This window comes from Heliconius melpomene, chromosome 9 (assembly GCF_056956725.1).
Source record: "Heliconius melpomene rosina isolate 202511_hmr_F chromosome 9, ASM5695672v1, whole genome shotgun sequence".
In the NCBI taxonomy this organism is placed as follows: Eukaryota; Metazoa; Arthropoda; class Insecta; order Lepidoptera; family Nymphalidae; genus Heliconius; species Heliconius melpomene.
The window spans coordinates 4156724-4174629 of NC_140397.1; the positions used below are offsets into that span (position 1 = coordinate 4156724).

Genomic DNA, 17906 nt, shown 5'->3' on the forward strand with positions numbered 1-17906 from the left:
ATGTAACTCCATAAAATTAAGGTGTGCAAATACTTTTTTTACCCACTGTAGATGTGTGACAGGAGAAAATACTTGACTTTCTATGAATATATGGCGGCGGTTTTTATTTTTTATTAATGGCGGCAGATGGATAATGGCTGGTACTTTCATCCCAAGCATCCTAATCCCATTCCTGATAAGTAAGACCAGTGCTATTCGCTGATAAACGAAATATCCCTAAATTAGATGACGAAAGGCTTACAAAACAATTAAGATCAAATTTCAAGGCCTATAATCTCTTGGACCACAGAATAAATTAAATTTTATCTACAATCATAAAATCTGGTACGGAACCATTGATGGGCGAGTCCAACGCACTTATTCTATTTTTATATTTTGGAATATTCAAAATATTTAAATGTCTGCTACTGTACCTACTGGCGATAAAGCTTGCTCTTTCGCATTTGCATTTTATTTTTAGTAGTAAGTGCACGATAAAGAATATAACGTAACGTAGTATGTTAACAATTACCAATATAAATTATAATTTTAAAAATTATCTTGGAGACTTAAATATTTTCACAAAAACTAAGTATTATAAAAATACCTAATTGATATCCTGTGTATACTACATACATACATAGCTTCACGCTTTATCCCTAGCGGGGTAGTCGGAGACAATTGAGCGCCAAACTTCTTCATTCTCACGTTCGTCTTCATTCCAGTGGCGTAGCTAGGGGGGTGCGAGTGGAGCGGTCGCACCGGGCATCAAAAGGAAAAGGGCATCAAAGTCGACGATCAGTGTGTTTTTTCTTTGTTTTTTAGACCTTATACCATTTTAAAGGGCATCAAGTCCTCTAAGCCGCACCGGGCATCAAAAAGAAAGGGGCATCAAAGTTGACGATTACTTTGTTTTTTTTAGAACTCATCAAGAGAAAAGGGGCATGAAAGTCGAGAACTCATCGTCAACGATCTTTTTTTTTTAGAACTCAACGTCGACGATCACTTTGTTTTTTTAGAACTCAACGTCGACGATCACGTTTTTTTTTTTTGAACTCATCAACAGGAAAGGGGCATCAAGTCCCCAAGCCGCACCGGGCAGCAAATACCCTAGCTACGCCACTGCTTCATTCTCACTGTGATATCCTCGCTAGTGCGTCGGGGTCGGCCCCCGAGGGTTTATTAATACGGAATACCAAGTTGACAATTGTATTCCTACGGGAAACTTTTAAATATTGACTAAGTAAATGAACTATGTTGTATTGACGAAATTCTATGTTTTGGGCGTAGGCAATGCACTAGTTTTGTATGAAATGAACTACTATAATACATAAGGTTGTAGGGTTCCGTACCTCAAGAGATAAAAACGGAACTCTTATAGGATAATTAAAATTTTGTCTTATCTGCGCTCTGCCGCGACAACAAACAGTGTCGCAATATTTTCATTATACTAAAAAAAACAATTATCAAATAATAAATGTTTAAAACAAAAAAATAATAAAATACTTGATTAAAAGTGGAAATACAGTTACATTATGGAAACGGAACACATCACAAAGACGAGCTAGCTAAATATCATTAGTAGGCATGTACGTAAATACATGCAAGGTACAAAAAGAAAAGATGGTAATGAGAGTGAACTTTGGAGGTGGAGGATTTCAGTTTGGCACGCAGCGGGTGTTCCTAGCGGCGCCATACCCCATACGTCACACCAATGCAGGGAATGCCGCAGACGGCGACATGCGCGCGCAGCTCGCCGCGCTGCCAATAACGCGGCGAGCGCGCGCCTCTATCGACGCGCACAGAAATGTGCACACACCCGACCCAACTGTGAAAACACTGTGCTTCTGTGAAAATTGCACACCAAAATATATATCACTTGAAAAATAAATATACTTATGGTACAGAGAGAGATATCCTCAAACAACGTGTTATGTAAGTGTGTTTAATTTTTGTTGTCGTAAAATTTTGGTACAATAGAATCGTAAATAAACTAATTTAAGTATAAATTATGCATGTAATTTTTATAGTGTTTTACATTTTCGTACATATAGGAATATATTTTATTTTTTTTGTTTATATACCTTTGAAAGGTATTTATTAAAAAAAATAAAGACGCCTTGCTACGGGATGTTGAGTGGGATCCGTAAAGGTACGATCTTTCTAAAATTTATGAAATATAATTTATATGACTACTTATATATAATTTATAATAATAATAGAATATAAATAACAATATCTATAATTAGCTAATAAGTAGGTGCACGATTTATTTTAGTTTGCTCACCGAAGCTTTAAACCAGCACTGTTTAATTAACGAAATGAAATGATGATAAATGACACCAAAAATATTTTTCTTATAAATCTCATTAATAAAAAGAAGAGAGTATTAACACAATAGTAATTAGTATTGAAGTGAACGTGCGTATACTCCCCCACAATCCACATGTTTACGATCGTTGAACAACATTCACATGCTTTAGTATCACTGTTTATAATTATGAAACCACACGTTACCGTTGTTATTCAACGCTTGTATTCGATATTAATCTAAACATTTTGATTATCTGTTTCACGTACTAATTGATATGTAGTATTTTAGTTTTTAATTAACATATATTTTTTTTCATTTGTCGTGATGCTGAGGTACAAGCTGTGATACTGTAAATACGATGGTTTTTGGTTCAATTTCCGCTCGAGAAAATGAAATATTTAATAGTGGGCAATGGAAGTGTTTTAATGGGCATAGAGCTAACACTAGGTTCCCAGGTTGCTCTAGGTTTATGTTAAATAATATATTTATGTATGAATTGAACGCAGTGGAATCAAATGATAAAACAAAAAAAAATGTTTTCTGAAAAGGTTTCTTTTTCTTCCTATGCGGGGAAAAACTCTTTATAAATGTAGTATATTATTTTATAAAATTGTCATTCAATGTACCTATAAATAAATTTGGAATTATTGTATTATTTTTATTTACACAGCGAACTTATATACCTATTAATAAATAACCGTGCCTATCTCTTAAATAATAGCCGCGAAATGAAATGCTTCATTATTTAAACAAGCTATAATTTTTTTAAATATCAAATAAATATAAAATCCAAACTTATCATGTAAGTAGGTATATATTTATAAAACTCTTCTAGTACTGAGTAATTGATAGATAACGCACAGCTGAAAATATTGAGCCTAAAATATTGGCATGTATTTGAAATTCCTATGAGAACGAGAGAGTGAGATTTAAAATCAAAATATTCTTTGATCATCACAGGCACTTTTGAATCGTCAAGTTATTATGAAAGTCAGTAGTCAGTCCTACAAGAAGCTACTACCTAGATTTTACGTCTTATAAAATTCGAAGATTATAACTAATTATCTACGCGAATACGCGACCGAAGTTATAGACTGCAGTTCTAAAATAAAATAATTACAGTACTGAACCTGATAACCGATATCTTAAACGGTCCTAACAATCTTCTTGTATTATGTATTGTAATGTATATGTATTTCATAATATAATATTTCGTTCATAAATTTTATATTTATAAATTTTATTTAAACATTTGCCGACCGAAGATTGAACCCATAACCATCACGTGTGTTGAAGGCAGACTTTTCACCTCCTTAAGTAGACTTATTACTTAATTCATTTCTGGGATAAAAAAAACTAAGGCACTCCAAATTTTACAACTCTTCTTTTTAGATATCGTTGTTTCTAAATCAAAATGTGTTCCTAATATCATTTAACATTTAATATATTTTTAAATCGATAACACAAAGTTATTATTATATCTCCAAATTCAATATTTGTCACGAAAATCGTACTTAAAAGCGATTAACTCTTAGGCTTATTATATGAGACTTTATAAAGCTTTGCATCGGTAGTATCTATTAATTATAGTGTCTATATGTATATAATCGCACCAATTTTATGTATGTACAATATAAAAAGATACTATCTTTTCATTGTTAGACATTAAATGGTTTACACAAATGTATATGTAAGTACCGTGCAAAAACTAACTTCCGGCACGACATACTTTTAAAAGTGAAAATAATGAGGTCACCGATAATAGGCAAACACACGTATGGAGTATTAACCATTATTAAAACACCTGTAGGACCAATATATTACATATAATTAATTTACAAATAGACAGAGTTAAACCAGCATATACATATATAAGTGCATTTTATCCAAGTATTGGCGGGATATTGGAAGTTCTCCTAGCTCGCGTAGACCTCACACACAAGCCCTTGCACTAGAAAATAAATTTTTGCCGTCTTGATTATTTGGACAATTATTTATTTGATTGTTATTTTAATTAAGTATAAATGTGGTTAACACCTATTTATAATTTAAATGAGCTGAAGCTGTTAAGGCGAGTATTGGTATATCGGAAAGTCTACACCTATGGTCGCAACTCCCAGGCACTGTTCCATGCTCCACCTCATTTTCAGTTTTTCATTTCAGTTTTTGTATTTAATAGTTTATTTCTATCCTCCGCATAGAAAACCTAATAAAGAGCCAACCTATCGCCTTACTGCGTACACTTCATACCGAGGGTTCCTTACCAATTTCACGGTGCAATCAACGGAAAGTACAATTTATAACAGTTTTTACATTTTGCGGTACGGAATCCTAAAAAACAAATAAAAAAATATATTTTCTCTAGTCAGATTCATTTCACGTGGACTAAAATTCCCCTAAAATGTGTTACTATAGCGTAATATTCTTTTTATAATAATAAAATACTAACTAATACATGTAAAAAATATCCACCATTACATATAACAATAAAATAAACAGTGCCATCCTACAAAATAGGAATAAAATTGCGAGCAATATAAAATTGATGGCTATGAACGGATTAGGAAAGGCCTTGAGTGCACAATTATAATGTTGTAAAAATATTACCATACAAACGAATTTTATAGGGTTATATTCGGTCTGTTTAAACGACACAATTTACTTAGCCATGGCTTAAAATCACTTGGATAACCGTCGTTATCAGTCATTATCGTTCAAAAAATGATAAAAATTTACGTTTGTTCCATGAGAACGCAATCCTGGTTTCAAAATTAGCTTAGTATCCCAATGGCGGAAATAAAACTTTATATAGATACAAAAAAAAACTTTGAAAATTGTTTATTATAAAAAAATATATTTTGTCCCAGACCCCCTTCCCCCTACAAAAATAATTCTTCAGATAAAGAGTTTTCTACATTTTCAAACAAAAATATCTTTTTCACCTCTCAATCAAAGTCAGTTCATCCGTTTAATATATAATATAGAAACGCCAAACATAAAACATCCTTTTGTTAGCGTCTGGGGTTAAAAACAAAAGTTATCGTAACATTTTTTCAAACAAATTATTTTATTATCCCGTATGTATTTGATTTTACCGTTATTTTTTTTTACGTTATTTAATTAATTATTTTATTATATATTTTTTTCCCGTATTTTTTTTTTCTAGTATTTTCTAAAATTATGAATATAATTAATCGGTCTAGCTACTAGAATTATAGATGACAGATGCGACACAGAACGAATAAAAAAATAAGTTTTCACGTACTGTCAACTGTCTTCGTTGAAGGTAATGAAGATTTCGTATTTTCCCATTTTTATCTGATATAAATTATACTATATGGGCCCGCCCGCGGTTTCGCCTGCGTGAACTACGTTTTTATTAATTTCTGTCTCTATTAATACCTACGTCCTATAAGTGATGTCCATGCAAAATTTGAGACTTCTAGCATTTGTAGTAACGAAGTTTCATACAAACTTTCCACCCCAAAAACAATCCCTTAGAAGTTGAATATTGCAAATTCCCGTCTTAGCGAGCACCTACGTCCTATAAATAACTCCTATGCAAAATTTGAGACTCCTAGCATTTGTAGTAACGAAGTTTCATACAAACTTTCCACCCCAAAAACAAACCCTTAGAAGTCGAATATTGCAAATTCCCGTCTTAGCGAGCACCTACGTCCTATAAGTAACTCGTATGCAAAATTTGAGATTCCTAGCACATGTAGTTTCTGAGATTTCGTGATGAGTGAGTGACCTTTCGATTTCTATATATAGATATATATATATATATTATTTTTTTATTTAAAATAATAATTTCCAACTTTAACGGGATCAAATAGACAAACTAAGTATAAAAATTTAAACTAACAACGCTCGACCTATTTTAAGGCTAAAACTAACTATCATTTAGTATATTTTAAAAACATATTCTCATACGTTTGTTAAAAATAATGTGGGTAACGTGACAAAACGGTAACAAATTATCACTTAGAACGGTATAGTAAGTACTAATAGAAACTGTCAAGTTCAAGCACTGTATTGATTCAATAGGTAGCGGTACTTTGTGTTATCATGATATGGATGTAAAGCTACATTTATCTACGACTAGCGACCCGCTCGCGGCTTGCACTACATAATTATTAATTGAATAAATATTTTAAATTTTTCGCTCTGGTATGCGCGGCATTGAGTACCGCCGCTCAACACGCATTCCTCCTCTAGAAATCAAAGAGTGGGGAATTGTCATAAGATTAGATTTTTTTATTGTCATTATGTAAAAGAAATTAAGAACCTACAACTAAAATAGCACCATTTCAATTGTCGATTGAAATCTTAATATAATTATCTCCTAAGCACTTGTAGCACAAACATTAATTGCATTACTTAAAGTTGCATACGTGTAGTATGTTCGAACTTTGCCTAAGATGTTTTTGAAAGTAAACACATATTTCTATTATAGGCAAATCTGGGACCGTCGATGTTTCGATCTTTCGTTATAGGTAATATATTTATAGCAGGCCAATTGCCAAGTATAATAAAAGAGAGATATTTTTTTAATATATACTTAACTATAAAAAACTAAAAAAAACTCTTGGTTGAGTACGCCACCTTACACTGCGTGTGTTTTACCTGACCAGCGATTTGTCTGTTTCATTGATAGTTAATCATTACCATGTCCATCCATCCATCCATCCATCCATCAGCCTTTCAACGTTTACTGCTGGACATAGGCCTCCCGTAATTCTCGCCACTCCGAACCATACCATACCATGTACTATGTTAAAATTAATTTACAAATTTCGAAACCAGCCCTCAAATTTATTTGTATTATAAAAAAAATTGAGGCGCCACGAAATGTCAACTGTAAACGCGACAGGCTACGGGTTCGATCCCCACTCGAGGATATTAAATATTTAGTATTTTCATTTCTTCGCTCTGGTAACGAGGCAAACCGCAGCGTTGAGTTCCGCCACTCACACACACACAATACCGAATTCCCTCATCGATAAAGCGGGTAAGCTAAAAATATCGACACTGTTTTTACCCAGTTACAATATATTTGTTATAGATACCTATGTTTATAGTATCTATATTATGCAGATAAAGATATCTGTGTGGATAGTAAAGTAATTAAAAATAATATTTGGAAATTGTGTTCGCAAGTTTTTTATCATCTGTAGGAATGTTAAAAAGATTCGATTGATCGAGTGATGATTTTCGATAATAGCTTAAAGAGTGTAATAGCTAAGAAGTTATTATTATGAAGCTATTTTATAAAAATAAATATAGACAATTTTAAAAAAACGTAAGTAAATTAACATCTCCGGTCTGAGTGATTCTTAAGCGATATTGTTTTTTTACCAGATGCAATTCAATGAAGTCTTCAGAATATTTATACTTGATATATAAATATATCTACTTATTTATATTTATAGGAATTTAATAGTTAAAAAAGACTTGCTTAATCAGGATTAATTTAAAATATACATTTAATTTCAGATGTCCACAAAAAGGTAGTACCAAGATGGCTACTCATATAACACAGACAAGATACCGCTGAGGTATGTGGGCGCGCGCGGCACGAGTCCTGCGGCGGGTAGCGCTGGTGATGCCGCTGCTACTCATGGCGGTGGCGCTGCTGCTGCTGCCGCGCCCGCCTCCTTTCACCGCTACCAGAATTCCCTCGCCACCACCACCGCAACCTTTGCCAATTTTGAAAGAGGAACCTCATGTACAAGTAATATTAAAATGTTTAAATATTTTGCAATAACTTTTGTTTCGTAGATCAATCTTGTCATTTGAGAAATAAGTGTTTATGCCTAAACAGAAATATAATTATAAATAATATCATAAATAATCATAAATATATGTGTTATACGTGATGATTGTGGGTTTGATGCCCTCTTGGTAAAATATATTTAAAAACTTTTTTTTTCACTAATGTAATGAGACAAAACACGATAAAAATACCTGCCACCTCACAAGTATTGTTTTGATAGTAGAAAACGGAATCGGTACTAAAATTGAAGATATGCTTCGTTTTTATAAAAAACTAGCGGCCCGCTCGCGGTTACACCCGCGTGAACTATGTTATTATTAATTTCTGTCCCCATGACTACGTCCTAGTGACGTCTATGTAAAATTTGAGACTCCTAGCATTTGTAATAACGAAATTTCATACAAACTTTCGACCCCAAAAACAACCCCTTAAAAGTCGAATATTGCAAATTCCCGTCTTAGCGTGCACCTACGTCCTATAAGTAACTCCTATGCAAAATTTGAGATTCCTAGCACTTGTAGTTTCTGAGATTTCGTGATGAGTGAGTGACCTTTCGATTTTATATATATAGATAATATGAATAGGTATACATATATTGTATAGAGTATTCAGTTTTATATTTATTGGGAATTAAATATGATTTTCTTTGTTTTTTTCCAATTATAAGCAGGCATTATTGGTGGTTGAGACGAAAGAGAAAATATTCATTTCTAATTGTTTTTAGTTATAACTGCTGCCTGAAACTACTGCATGCGTTTAAAATAATTATAATACAACGATTATTATTTCAGTCGTTATCGTATTATAATACGAACATGCGGTATTGTAACACCTACTTGCTTCAAAAGCGGATGTAATTTTCATAAATAGAACGTTTTTAACATTTTTAAAGTGTTCAACCATAAAATAATTCTAGCCTAGCGCGATTAGAATCCGTACCTTTTCTAAAAACCAAGCACTTTGACTACTAAGCTCTACGTTCTTATAAAGCTTTATAGTAATTTCTCATATAATTGATACAACTTATTTATGTGTTTTTAACTATTATTTATTTTATATGAATTAGATACTTACACGTACTTATGACGTACCGTACGGTGAATGGTGTTTCCGTTTTTTTAGAAAAAATGCGTATTTGATTTTCGATAAAGGGAATCAAAATTAATAGGATACTTCCGTTTGACCTAGAATTATGAAATTTTGAAAGGTAGGCTAGTTCAAATGAGGTATCACATGAAAGGGCCCCGGATAATCTAAGCTTTAATTTCAGAAAAAGTTCGAGATCTTCAATTTTTGTACGAAGCGTTTCTATTTATGAACCGATTTAAAAAAAAACACTACATGTTAAGAGAAGTTTGCCAAAATACAATAATGAAAATTGCATTTAAATCGGTTAAGCAGTTTCTTAGATCAGCACGCACAAACAAAAATTAAAAAAATCATTGCTTCTATATCTTCCATGTACAAACAACGATCAGCTACAATTTTATTATCTGTTGGTATAGATAATGCGTGAATTTCGAATGTTATAGTTGTTTCAACCTTCATATATAGTTTCAGGATCGTATAACAGAAAACGAAATAATATTTAATGAGGAACATGATGAGTTCTCAAAACGAGCATGGTTCTTGACTGGAGGTGAACAACGTCCGCGGCGCCACGACCCTCTCGCTAAACTTTTTCCTGAGGATGCACCCGGCGATGATAGGTCAATATTTTATATTTTGTTTAATGATTTCAATTTAAATGAAATACATCTAGAAACAGATTTGTTTCTGAAATATTTTTTTTTGTTCTTTTTAACCGTAAACTGTAATTTTTAGTATTAAATTCGTTACAAACAAGAATGTAGACCTTTTAAAAATATTTTACATAGTATTAGTAAATATTTTTACAGTGTAGGTACAATCGATATAATATACTAGTTACTAGTTTAAGTATAATGCTACCTTCAAGACGATATATAATCATTACTCACGCCTGCTATTGTAAACAAAGCTTAACGTTATTCATAATTCGACGTGCATATAAAAGTAATTTACATAAATTACTGACACAATGTTTTACGCTCTTTATTTCATCTCGTATAACGAGCTACTTTTTTTTTGAGTTTCACGCTGTATCCCTCATTCAGCAGGGTAGGCAGAGAAGAGAGAGAAGTCTCTTTAACTTCTAAGATTTAAACACTCCGCTTTCCTAGAGACAAAGCCAAAGAAAAACTTATGAATTTTAAAATAACATCAGTATATTTCTCTATACAGAATTGTTGAGCAATTAATGTATACGTTGCCAAAAGATGAAAATGTGCCGATCAAGAAAATTTTACTGGCCAACGGGTTAGGAGCGTGGGGCGTGTCTGCGGGTAGAACGGAGTTCATACGTAACAAGTGCCCCGTAGACCGGTGCAGCCTGACGGCGGATGCCAGAGAGGCGGGGAATGTCGATGCTATATTATTTAAAGACCATCATACGCCGTTTAACGTGAAGAGACCACCACGTCAGGTAAGAAAAGAACAGGAGAAACTTTATTTTTCCAAAAAATTCTCCGAAAATTATAATGGGAATTTCAAAACGTTCATCTTTTTTATTAATATTGAGATTACATTAATATATTTGTAAGAAAATACAGAGATGCCTTTAACTATTGAACGTATTTAAAACCTGTACAGCTTAAATGCCACCTAAACACTAAGCAATTAGGTTATCTAGAAGCTAGATACGCGCACACTGTCGCAATGAAATATATGTATATATTTTGTGCGTTTTGTTTTTTAAAATCTCTTCGAAGTTTTTTAAAACAAGGTGTTTTCTGAATATATGAAAAATTATTAATTGAATTTGCCTTTCATTACTGTGTTACCAATTTATTAATTTAAGAAATAATACCTACTTATATGAAACAAAATTTAAATGTGAAAGGTAAACTGGGTTCTTATCTAACCTTCGTATTCACAGTTCATTAATATTAACCAATATTAAACGATGTACCTACATTTAATGAAAAGAATGAAACTACATATGTTAAAAGATTAATGATTTATCGCCTAGTCCTCTATCCGCTCCTATCCTAGCTCTATCCTCTGCCAACGGGAGGGAGCCTAGTGTTGAGACACTGCCCTCCCAAATTCTGGAGGCATGCGGCTGTGGCCGAAATCGGAATTCAACGCCCCCGCTTTGCCTCGACCCTAGAACGAAGAAACGAAAATATTAAATATTTCATATCCTCGAGTACGAATCGAACTCATAATCTATCACATTTACAGTCACACCCCTGCACCAGAACTGGTTTCATAAATGAATATAAATTCATCAAAATCGTATTTTATAGATTTGGATTCTATATTATCTGGAGTGTCCGTACCATACGGCGTCTCTTCGTCCCACTTCCTTAGACGTGTTCAACTGGACCGCCACGTACCGCCGGGACTCTGACATAGTGGCTCCCTACGAGAGATGGGTATACCACGATCCATTGAACATGGAGAGAGAACCGGAGAGAAATTACGCCGCCAATAAAACTAAAAAGGTATATGCATACCTTTAATAATAATACACTTTTCTTATTTTACTTAATTGAACCGTTATAAAGATTTCAGCATTTATTTACGTTTTTAAAAGGATTTTTAATTATTTTAGTGCAGAATCATTTTTTTTCTATATTTACATTATGGATTATTATACTACTTTTTGTGAAAAGAAGTACTTACACAATACATGTAATATCTCTTTTTTAACATGAATATAGCAGGTTAGGAAAAGAGAATATTGAATTATTACACTCCGTTCTCCACTTTCCGTCGGCATTCAAAACGTTACGTGTTGAATTGCGGAAGTTAACTCCGCACACAGTTTCCTTAACTTATAAAACTCCTATATAGAAGCGATGTTCTTATAAATATTATAACATAGGCCGGCCTTTATTGATTATTTGTTGTACCTTTACGCAATATTGATTCCAGGTAGCATGGTTTGTATCAAACTGTCACGCTAGGAACAGACGGTTGCAATACGCTAGACAATTATCAAAATTCATCCCAGTTGATATTTACGGCGCGTGTGGATCCCACCACTGCCCACGCGCTGACCCAAACTGCTTAGAAATGTTGGACAAGGAATACAAATTCTATCTAGCTTTTGAAAATTCAAACTGCAGGGATTATATTACGGAGAAGTTTTTTGTCAATGGTCTTCAGTGAGTATGTTTTAAATTATTTTAATAGATTTTTTACAAATATATTTATATATAATATTGTGTATATGTTAATATGTATTGCATCCTTAGAATGTGTTTGGTGCGTTAACGTAGACCATCCGTAGGTACGTACGAACTACGAGCGAATAGTACTTTGGGACTCATCTGAATTGCCCGACACTACCCACTAAAACGCAACGGAAACCCTTTCCACCTACATGGATCACACCACAGGATCCCTCGTTTGCTACTACGATGCCTCGGCTGCCTTTGAGGCGTCCCGAGGTTTCTTCCAGGTTGCGGGTACCCACCCGCAACTTCGAATTCTTATAGGCCTGGGGTAATGGCCTATGGCACTATGACCTTAGGTTTTTATTTCAGCCTGTTCCCTTTTTTAGGATCAACAACGCACGAATTTTTTATAACATTAATTATTGTAAGAGTAGAAATCGAAAAGCAATCATAGTTTATTGTTATTTCAAGGCGACTGCGATAAGAATAGTTCTTCAAGCGCGTAACGTTTATGATTAAAATCTGTTACGCGTGTTTAAAATTACAGTAATTTGAACATTTGCCATCTACCTCTTAGTTGGCAGTTGTGTTAAGCAGCGTCATTATACCTATTGAAAAATTTTAAATACGATAATCATTCGTTGTTTGGTTATTTTATCTTCTAGGATCAAAATATCTAGTCGCTTACAATTTCTTCTCGCTTCAGTAAGTTAGATGAAGAAATAAAGATACATTTGCTGTTGAAATTTGAAATTCATTACAGACTTTCTACGGAAAAAAATTTTTTTATACTACGTTTGGGAAAACCAAAAAACTGACAAAGGTACAAGAGTCTGTAAAGCATTAAAATATATGAAAAAAAAAAATTCTCTAGGCCAGTCGTAGCGCAGGGGCATAATGTGTGACTGTAAATATGTCTGGTTGTGGATTCTCATCCCGCTGTGGGCGGTGTCGGATCAAAACGCGGCGTTGGGTTCCGCCACTCAACACGCAATGCCTCCAGAATTGGACGGAGACCCTTAACACTAGGTTCCCGGCTGAGTGCGGGATTATTGTATCGAGCCATTTCCTTGCAGGCATGACGTTCTACCCATAGTGATGGGCGCTCGTCCCTCCGAATACGCGGCCGCGGCGCCCCACAACTCCTACATTCACGTAGAAGAGTTCGCCGGCCCCGAAGAACTTGCTGCCTATCTGCGACGGTTGGACGAAGATGATATATTGTACAATTCATATTTTAAATGGAAGGTAATTTTATAGATAATGTTATTTGTTAAATGCTGATTATGTTATTTAAGTATTTTTTTGATTTGACATCGTTAAATATGTTTGAAAATGTTATAAAACTTTTAAAAGCAATAAAAGCTCATACATTTCTTTAGCTTCACGCTATTCCCACACACAGTACACGCTGTAGAGGGAACCTAGATGCCAGAGTGAAGAAATGAAAATATTAAATATTGCATTTTCTCGGCTGGTAATCGAACCAACAACCTGTTGCATTCACAGTCATACGCTTATAGCCGAGCTAGGATTAGCCTTAAGCTTATACATAGGTTGAGTTAAAACTGTTTTAAAGTTTTGTCGATTACACCACTGATTACTTCTAGTGCTCTAGCACTACATCATGTAGGACACTAGGTGTAAAGTAGATTAAATGTATATAGGAGGAGGATGATCCATAAATAGTGTTAATTGGAACGCCTTATTTATTGGAATGCTTTTTTTTATTCTTTGAACAATGTCTGGTTAAAATACAACCACTACAGCGTTGAACTGTAAGTGCGAGGGATGTTAATTCATTCCCATTTAGGTCATGGATTATTTATTTCCTTGCTCTGGTAACAGTGAAGTTAATTTTCACCAAGCTATGTCAGATGAAATATGGCAGAGAGCGTAGTGTCTTAACGTCTTAAGACTACCCTATTACATACGAAATACATCGTTTAATTAAAAAAAAATAATTTTCTACAAAATTATCAGGGCACAGGCGAATTCATCAACACTTATTTCTTCTGCCGCGTCTGCGCAATGGTTCACGCGAACGCGCAACGGCAACGCAGCGCGCACTACACCGACGTACAGGCGTGGTGGCGCGACGCCGCCTGCACGCGCACTGACTGGCGCGGCGCGCGCGAGCCCCGCGACGCCCGTCCCGCACGCGACTCTCGCGATCCCGCCTAGGGGGTTAAACCAATTATTTAAATAAAACAAGGAAATATTATCGAGAAATGTCATCTGTGCTTGGAAACCATAATAATAGTGGATTTTCTTACTCGGCAAGGCTCTGCAACTCTCTACAAGGTCTAAAGTTTAACGTGTAAATACGTCTCAAGGGCTTACCACAAACTTCCCTTAATTCGATACACAATGGCAATAAGCTTTTGCAAGCTCTCTCAAACTAAGCCAAACACCCTATTTAGACGCTTGTGTTAGTGGACCCAAGCCTTGTCAAGCATGTAAATGAACCATAAAACTGTTATACTTAATTCGTTATAACGAAAGCCTGATCTTTAAGAAGAAAAGAAATCATGAAATTTTCCTATACTTAACATTTGCTAAAGTTCAAAGTACACCACAAAAGCCAGTAGACATTGTGTATAATAGTGTTATGCTTTTTGAGCGCAGAAATAATTATTTGTTAAATTATTAAAAGAATTTTATGAGTTGTTGCTCGATAGGGTGGAACAATTGTTTTCAAAGTAATTTAAGCTGCCACATGAATATTTGTGAATACTATAATAATAGAGACTAATTAATGGCTAAGTGGTTAATGGTGGTTGTATTTAAAACGATTTACGCACATTAACATTCAGCTTGTTCACCAGTTAAACATAATGATAAACTTCAACACCAATATCAGAATCATATTAAAAAAATATACTTAAAACATACACTAAATAAAAAAAATTAAGGTTGATTATATTAGAAGCTGGCAAAACTTACCATTAAATATATATTATATCTGTCATAACAACATTTTGAATAATTCAGTGTTAATATAGAAAATTAAATATTACCATTGATATTTGGCACTTATAAAAACTTCTGACTAAACTTAAACATTCCATTTATGTTGATTATATGAAACCAAATTAATATTCGCGTCCATTACTTATACATATTGTGTCCATTGGTGATAAATAATAACCTATGGTGTCGTAATTATTATACATGCAATAATATTAATTGTAATATATTTAGATTCAGGATAATAATAACATATTTTACTACATGTTATAGTGACATTGCCTAAGAATTCATATTATAGATAAATCAGTATGAAGAGATGCATAGAACCAATGTCTAGGTAGTTTTTAACAGTTTCAAAGTGTTATTCCATGCAGCATAGAAAAATATTTTTAGAATCACCCAACAGAGATGCCAACAATATAAATAAGTGATATCAATCATTTAAGAATTTCAACATAGCTTGATAAGTATGGCTCAGTGGTCAGAATGCTTGGATGGTTTCCCAGGGGCAAGGGTTCAAGTCCTGCTATGTTTAAATTTTTATATTGTATGTATTATCTAAAAATATTTTTTTATGCCTAGGTAGTATTAAAATGGGGGTTGCTGAACATTAGCACAAAATGTCAGTTGTGAAAAAGTCTTATAAATAGACAAATGTATGTAGTTATAAAGAAAATCATGATGTGTTTAAACATTCCTAATATTTGATAAATCGATGTGTAGGGTAATTAATGTTTTTGTTTTATGTAATTTATTGTTTACCTTTAGTTGATTTTAATATTTTATTGTTTTAAAAGTATGTAATTTTAGCTTTTTTTATTATGTGTATGCAATTCTGCCAAGAATATGAGTATTAATATTTATTAAGGTCTTATATATTCAGTGCCATCAAACATGTATTGATTCTAAAATTACTTTTGTAAAAGGGTCAATATAAAAACTGTAATTAATTTATTCGCAAGTAACAATGTGTTCAAGAAGAAAGTAAAAATACTACAGCTACCTTGAAGAATTTTATTCTAAAGAAAATAATAAGTAATTTTGTACATATATTATTGTAAAACATGTTTTTTATATATTATTTTATATGTTACATCTAATTTATTGTAGTGGTACTAATGCTAATTTCTAATGTTTGTTATGTACTTATTTCTTATTAAGTTTTAAATCAAGCTCATGTATCTAGTCATTGAGCTATAAAATAGAGCACAAATATTTTTTTTATGCATTATACTTTAATGTTAATTTTAATTGTAGCACAAAAGTTACTTTAATAGTATTAGTGTTTATATTTTTTAATTAATTATTAACTTCTTTAAGAAGTTCATTGGTTATATGAAATAGTAATTTATTGTTATTGATTGTTTGTATGTAAATCTTTAAAGATATTTTGATTGTTGTTTTAGTTTTATATTAATATTATGACTTGGACTTCTATTACAGTAATTATACATTTTATTTTAATATTCCATGAACTGAATTGATCTCAAAATTTTTTTTAATAAAGCTTAACATTTTGTTTTGCAATCAAATAAAAAAATGTTGCCTTATGGTAACTTAAACACCAGTCAATAAAATGTTAATAATATAATATATGTATTTAATATTTATTATATGATATACTTTAAATGATAAGAATACATTAGTGATAATATAGTAATAAATTCAAATCTCACAAATATTTTTTTAATTCTGGAAATTATTTGATTTTGTGACATAAAATCATGCTTGTGCAGTATTATCATTCTAATGTTACCAACATATAAATAGCAGTTGTCACTGTTTAAATAAATAACTTAACAACAAATATTTGTTTTTTACCCTATATGGTTTTTATGTACATTTTCCAAGATTAGTTTTGTACTGTTTTAAAATATCAATATTTTTCAAAGTTTCAATTAAATTTATTTGGATATTAACACATTCAACAACAAAATTTACAGCATTCTGAAATATACCCTTTGCTTTATGTAAGTTTTGTGGCACTAACACTCCAAACCAATGAATAGGGTTGACACTTGAAGTATCATTTATAATTACTTTCCATTGTTTTAAATTGTCTTCTTCAATAGTTTCACAAGAAGTTAATGCTGAGAATTCCGGAGTATTGTCTGTTGGGAGCCTCTCCTTGCTAACAGAATTCTGTCCCATAATATACCTAGATTTTGCCAAATGAATGTATCCATTATTTAAACTTTTTTCAATATTCATCTCGCAAGCCATTTTATTTTCCATAAGATGTAATTGTTTCAAAACAAGTTTATCCAGTAAATCATTAACGGTCTCCATAGAAACTGAAAATTAATCACAATATAAAATTTTAAGACTAAATAAATGAAATTGTCATTGGATATTCTAAGTAATATATTATATTCATTTACCTTCTTTAGAAATATCCATAACTAAGTAGGTATATTAAGTTTATGCAGATTAACTTTTTTGCAATTTTATATATAGTATAAGGTTTTCACGGTAGCTAGGCTTTTCTTTTCAAATTCTCAGGCTTAAGGATTAAAATAATATTTTAAAAACGGAATCACATGACAATATAAGTACCTAATATGAAAATGAACTGACGTTATGTCATATGTCACATAATATGTCTCTTGTGTGACCACAGAACAAATTTACCCAAAGGGACTTGCTTTGCTTGTGA

General features: G+C 32.7%; 2 protein-coding genes across 3 annotated transcripts; one reads left to right on the forward strand and one right to left on the reverse strand.

The window, feature by feature from the left end:
* Positions 1 to 1756: 1756 nt before the first annotated feature.
* FucTA (glycoprotein 3-alpha-L-fucosyltransferase A) lies at positions 1757 to 17057 on the forward strand. 2 transcript variants are annotated; one of them, XM_085189763.1, is made up of 8 exons: positions 1757 to 1914; positions 7793 to 8024; positions 9627 to 9781; positions 10335 to 10575; positions 11402 to 11599; positions 12033 to 12265; positions 13354 to 13525; positions 14261 to 17057. In XM_085189763.1, the coding sequence occupies exons 2-8, from the start codon at positions 7857 to 7859 to the stop codon at positions 14459 to 14461; spliced, it is 1368 nt and encodes a 455-aa protein (XP_085045889.1). In that variant the 5' UTR covers positions 1757 to 1914; positions 7793 to 7856; the 3' UTR covers positions 14462 to 17057. The 2 variants fall into 2 exon arrangements, with proteins under 2 accessions (XP_085045889.1, XP_085045888.1); XM_085189762.1 differs by having other exon boundaries at positions 1758 to 1914; positions 7793 to 8030.
* LOC146536251 (vacuolar ATPase assembly protein VMA22-like) lies at positions 16923 to 17844 on the reverse strand. Its single transcript, XM_085189780.1, has 2 exons — positions 17632 to 17844; positions 16923 to 17544 (listed from the first exon to the last, which is right to left on the reverse strand). The coding sequence occupies exons 1-2, from the start codon at positions 17648 to 17650 to the stop codon at positions 17084 to 17086; spliced, it is 480 nt and encodes a 159-aa protein (XP_085045906.1). The 5' UTR covers positions 17651 to 17844; the 3' UTR covers positions 16923 to 17083.
* Positions 17845 to 17906: the final 62 nt, after the last annotated feature.

What these genes read in the sequence shown, in the direction of transcription:
- FucTA (XM_085189762.1), top strand. Translation starts at nt 7,857, where the DNA reads ATGTGGGCGCGCGCGGCACGAGTCCTGCGGCGGGTAGCGCTGGTGATG. An exon ending in AAGAGGAACCTCATGTACAA is followed by an intron (nt 8,031 to 9,626) that starts GTAATATTAAAA and finishes CTTCATATATAG; the next exon opens with TTTCAGGATCGTATAACAGA. An exon ending in ATTCATATTTTAAATGGAAG is followed by an intron (nt 13,526 to 14,260) that starts GTAATTTTATAG and finishes CAAAATTATCAG; the next exon opens with GGCACAGGCGAATTCATCAA.